Source organism: Acanthisitta chloris, unplaced genomic scaffold (genome assembly GCF_000695815.1).
Source record: "Acanthisitta chloris isolate BGI_N310 unplaced genomic scaffold, ASM69581v1 scaffold1994, whole genome shotgun sequence".
Classification (NCBI taxonomy): domain Eukaryota; kingdom Metazoa; phylum Chordata; class Aves; order Passeriformes; family Acanthisittidae; genus Acanthisitta; species Acanthisitta chloris.
Genome location: NW_008670756.1, coordinates 29,886 through 33,548, shown reverse-complemented (window position 1 = coordinate 33,548; position 3,663 = coordinate 29,886). Strand labels below are relative to the sequence as shown.

At 39.2% G+C, this 3,663-nt stretch overlaps 1 protein-coding gene across 1 annotated transcript in view; it reads right to left on the bottom strand.

Moving 5' to 3' along the window:
* Positions 1-2,328: 2,328 nt before the first annotated feature.
* LOC103801359 (p53 apoptosis effector related to PMP-22-like) overlaps positions 2,329-3,663 on the bottom strand; it is a 14,550-nt gene continuing 13,215 nt past the window's right edge. Inside the window, exons 2-3 of the mRNA XM_009073771.1 lie at positions 2,957-3,100; positions 2,329-2,705 (exon numbers count right to left, since the gene is read on the bottom strand). Coding sequence (XP_009072019.1) covers positions 2,491-2,705; positions 2,957-3,100 — 359 coding nt within the window. The 3' untranslated portion in view covers positions 2,329-2,490. The remainder of the gene's footprint in view (positions 2,706-2,956; positions 3,101-3,663) is intronic.

Below are 3,663 nucleotides of genomic sequence, written 5' to 3'. Positions count from 1 at the left end.
TGTGTTATCCTGCAGAGCCACTTACAGCAGTCCTGACACTGCCCAGATACCCTTAGCGGGGAGGAGGAGGAGGAGCAAGAGGAGGAGAAGGGGAGAGAAGAGATGATGAAGCTGCTGGAAGCAGCAAGGGAGAGGAGGAAGAAAGGGGGATGATTGTTGGAGATTTTCTTTGCTTTTTAATTATGCTCTGCTCTCTCATCAAGGTTGGAGTCACACTCCTAAACCTTGGTTTGTGCACCTTTCCTCACCTTCAGATGTTTTGTCAGTGTCTAGCTAATGATTAAGAAACTGTAAATACAAACAGTGGTTGCTTGGGTTCCCTTTTGTTTCCTCAGGAGGTTGGCACATCTGTTGGGATGAAAATATCAAGGAGGACCATGTTGGCTTCCTGTTTGGTGAGCATGAGTGCACTACTGTCCACGCCAGAATAAATGGTAGCACATTATAGCACAAAATCATGCATATAGTTACTTGACACCATGTAGCCCATAAGCAACAAGAACAAGTCAGCTATTCTCATGCACTTGTGAATGAGGCCTCAGGAGATTGCCAGACTAGGACTGTCATGATGTGTAATTTACTCTTCCCTCTCAAAATCCAGCCAGTGTACCCAGATGCTCCACGATGGTGCCTGAGGAGACTTTGAGGCCTTCCACATTTCCTCACTCTCAGTAGAGAACAAAAGTTAAGACTCATTTTTGAAACAGTACATAGATACCATAATTTATTATGTGTAATAAGTGTAATGAAAAGATTTATGATTAATTTTTTTCTGAACAGATTATATTACACACAGGATTGCAAGTCATTTCATACAAACTGTTCTCAACTCTGTTTCATTTTGATTTCCTTCCAACTAGGAAATATCTTCCTCAAGTATTTACAAGCTCTTGTCTAACTATTCCCTGTTGCATATACTTTCCTCATTGGTTTGATACATCTCTCATGCTTAGTGATCAGTTAGAAGACACTCCATAAAAGTGAATGGAGTTAATGTCGTAAAAAAACCAAACCAACAAAACAAAAACAAAACAATCAAACAAACCCAATAAACAACCCATGTGAAGCCCACTGCCTTTATTAATTTTAGCTACAAAGAGGTTTTTATTAAAAAATGTTCTACCTCTTATTCTTTGGAGTAAAGAACACTTGGCAGGGCACTTTTCATAAAAGTACACATAGCTACAAAATTGCAGATGTGTTACAAACTAATAAACATCTGTAGCTAAGGATTTAGATGAGACTTCTTTTCCACATAAATTATTTTTTTTGCTTAAGAGAAAAAATGGAACATTATAAAGTTATGTTTAACAAGTCAGAAACCAGCAGTCTGGAGTATACTTCATTGCTTACAATGCATTGAGGCTGGTGGCACTGTGCAGTATAAGATGTTGAAAAGTGTTTTATGATGTGATTTTCCCTATAAGAGCTTTAGTATGAGATGGTAAGGGGTGTTTATGCATTTCACAATTATATATGACAGTATATACTTTCCATTTTTAAAGTACTTAAGAATAGCAAACGAACAAAAAAGGGGCCTTTTAACAACTGTTTGATATTTACACTCCCACTGCTCTAGCTCAGCTCCTGAGGTGTAGGGGAATCGTACCTGACCTTTCTACACTGGATAAAAGAGTATAACTCTGTTATACTGAGCATTTTAAAGCCATAGGTTTTGATAGAGTGGATAAAAGTGTCAGATGCCCAAGAAGAAAGCCACACCAGGAGCCTTGTCAAACCGGCTCTGTTGGTTGCAGGGGTGGCTTGAAATCCCCCCTGCCTGTGCCCACTCTGTTCTGGCACCAGCAATGGCATGCCAGGATTTTTAAGTGTCTGCTGATGGTCCTTGCATACTCTTGTAAATATTTAGAAACAAATACTTGCATTCCACACAGATGAGCAAAAGTGGAGATGCTGGCTTTGGTAGGGGGCTTTCACCCTTTTCTTACCCTGTCCCTATGGCTTAAGTGAATGAATGAAAAACAGAATTCAAAGCTATGAAGTACTGGCTGACTAATTTACCACTGCGGCAGTCAGTGGATTTTTGACTTCTGGATATTTGACTTCTGGAAAAATGTGCAAAATCTTCAGATTAAAGATGATACATACAAAATGGGACTTTTGTGAGCTACTTTCCTTCAGGAAGATGATATATGTTGTTTTGTTTATTGGCAGTTTAAAAAGATTTTCTGAATTTAATTAGAAATATGAATGTATTTAAGATGCAATGGAATCCACATAAACCCCACTCATGGGAATGAATGAGGAAAACAAAGGGGTTTTTAAAGTTTATACTTTATCTAACCAACCCGCATTAGACATGAAGGTCCAAAAACAGAATAGATAACTTTATTGCAGATGCTAGTGCCATTTTTCTACACACATTTGATAAGTTTCCATCCTTTTCTGCTAACATCTGATGACAATATTCTGAAAAACGTAGCTAGTCTGTCAGATATCTCTGGAGTGTGAACACATTTTTCCTGGTGCTTATGGGGAAGAGTAAAAATATGTGGGCTTGACATTACCCAAGATCTGATCTTCATAGTTAGGAAGGCAGCAGAAGAAGAATCCCAAGCATATTTCCATAATGGCGGTGGTCCAGGCAAAGCCATAGGCCCAGCTGAACATATTGATTCCCGTCATTTCAATTTCAGATGAGAACTTTACTGGATAAATGACCAGGCCCATGACAGAGAACACAGCTGAAGAAACAGGAGAAAACAAAAAATGTTTAACACCCAGCACATTGCCTGTCTCCTTAATACCTGTAGCTAAACCCATCCATGTTTTGGAGGATCTGAAAATCGATTCACTGCTGTGACAGACTTTATTTTTCATAGAGACCTCAAGCGCCCACAGGCAGAGACTTGGGTACAGAATCAGCTGAGGGAAATAGCAGTTCTAGTATGGATATATCTGCGTAAACAAAACCTGACTCCATGTACTGCCTTACCAGCAACGAAAAGCAAGCCTCCAATCCCACGTATGAAGTTGAACCGAAGTGTGTCAATGGCAAATGCTATGATGGCTAGAGCAAAACAGATGACTAGAAGTAGAAAGCCAACCAGGTATGTGGCAGCAGCAGCTCTTCCCCAAGCTGAAATCAAAAAGAAGATATGTTAGAAAGGAACAACAGCATTAACAAAACAATTTCTTGGACTGTTTTTCTGTGGTTTGCAGAGAGAGGTTAGTTTTAAAAACTGCGAAAAGGTCAGCGTCCCAGAAAGCAAGCGTGGGATCTTCCTCTCCCATTATAGGTGAACATCTCAGTTCCACAAGAAATCATGCACTAAGTGCAGAATGCATAAAAATGCCAGCTCTGACCTCTCATATAGAATGCAATGGGACTCATGTGCAAGCTTACCTTTTAGCTTTAACAATTAAGAATCAATATAAAAATGGCTTTAAAGATACAAGAATGGACACTCTCCTTCAATAACAAATGTTACCTCACCAGATGCCGTAAAACCAGTTTCATTTTGCACGGACAAGAAGAATTAGACTGTCCCTGAAATGAATTAAATTCTTCCTTTAAAACCAAGTTTTTATACAAGCACTACCACTCTGGCATGGAAACTTAAAGATATGGTAATAGACCATAAATGTCAAATTTCAGTGGTTTCTGCCTTGCAGCATTTGTTGAGCTCTGTGTCCTAAATG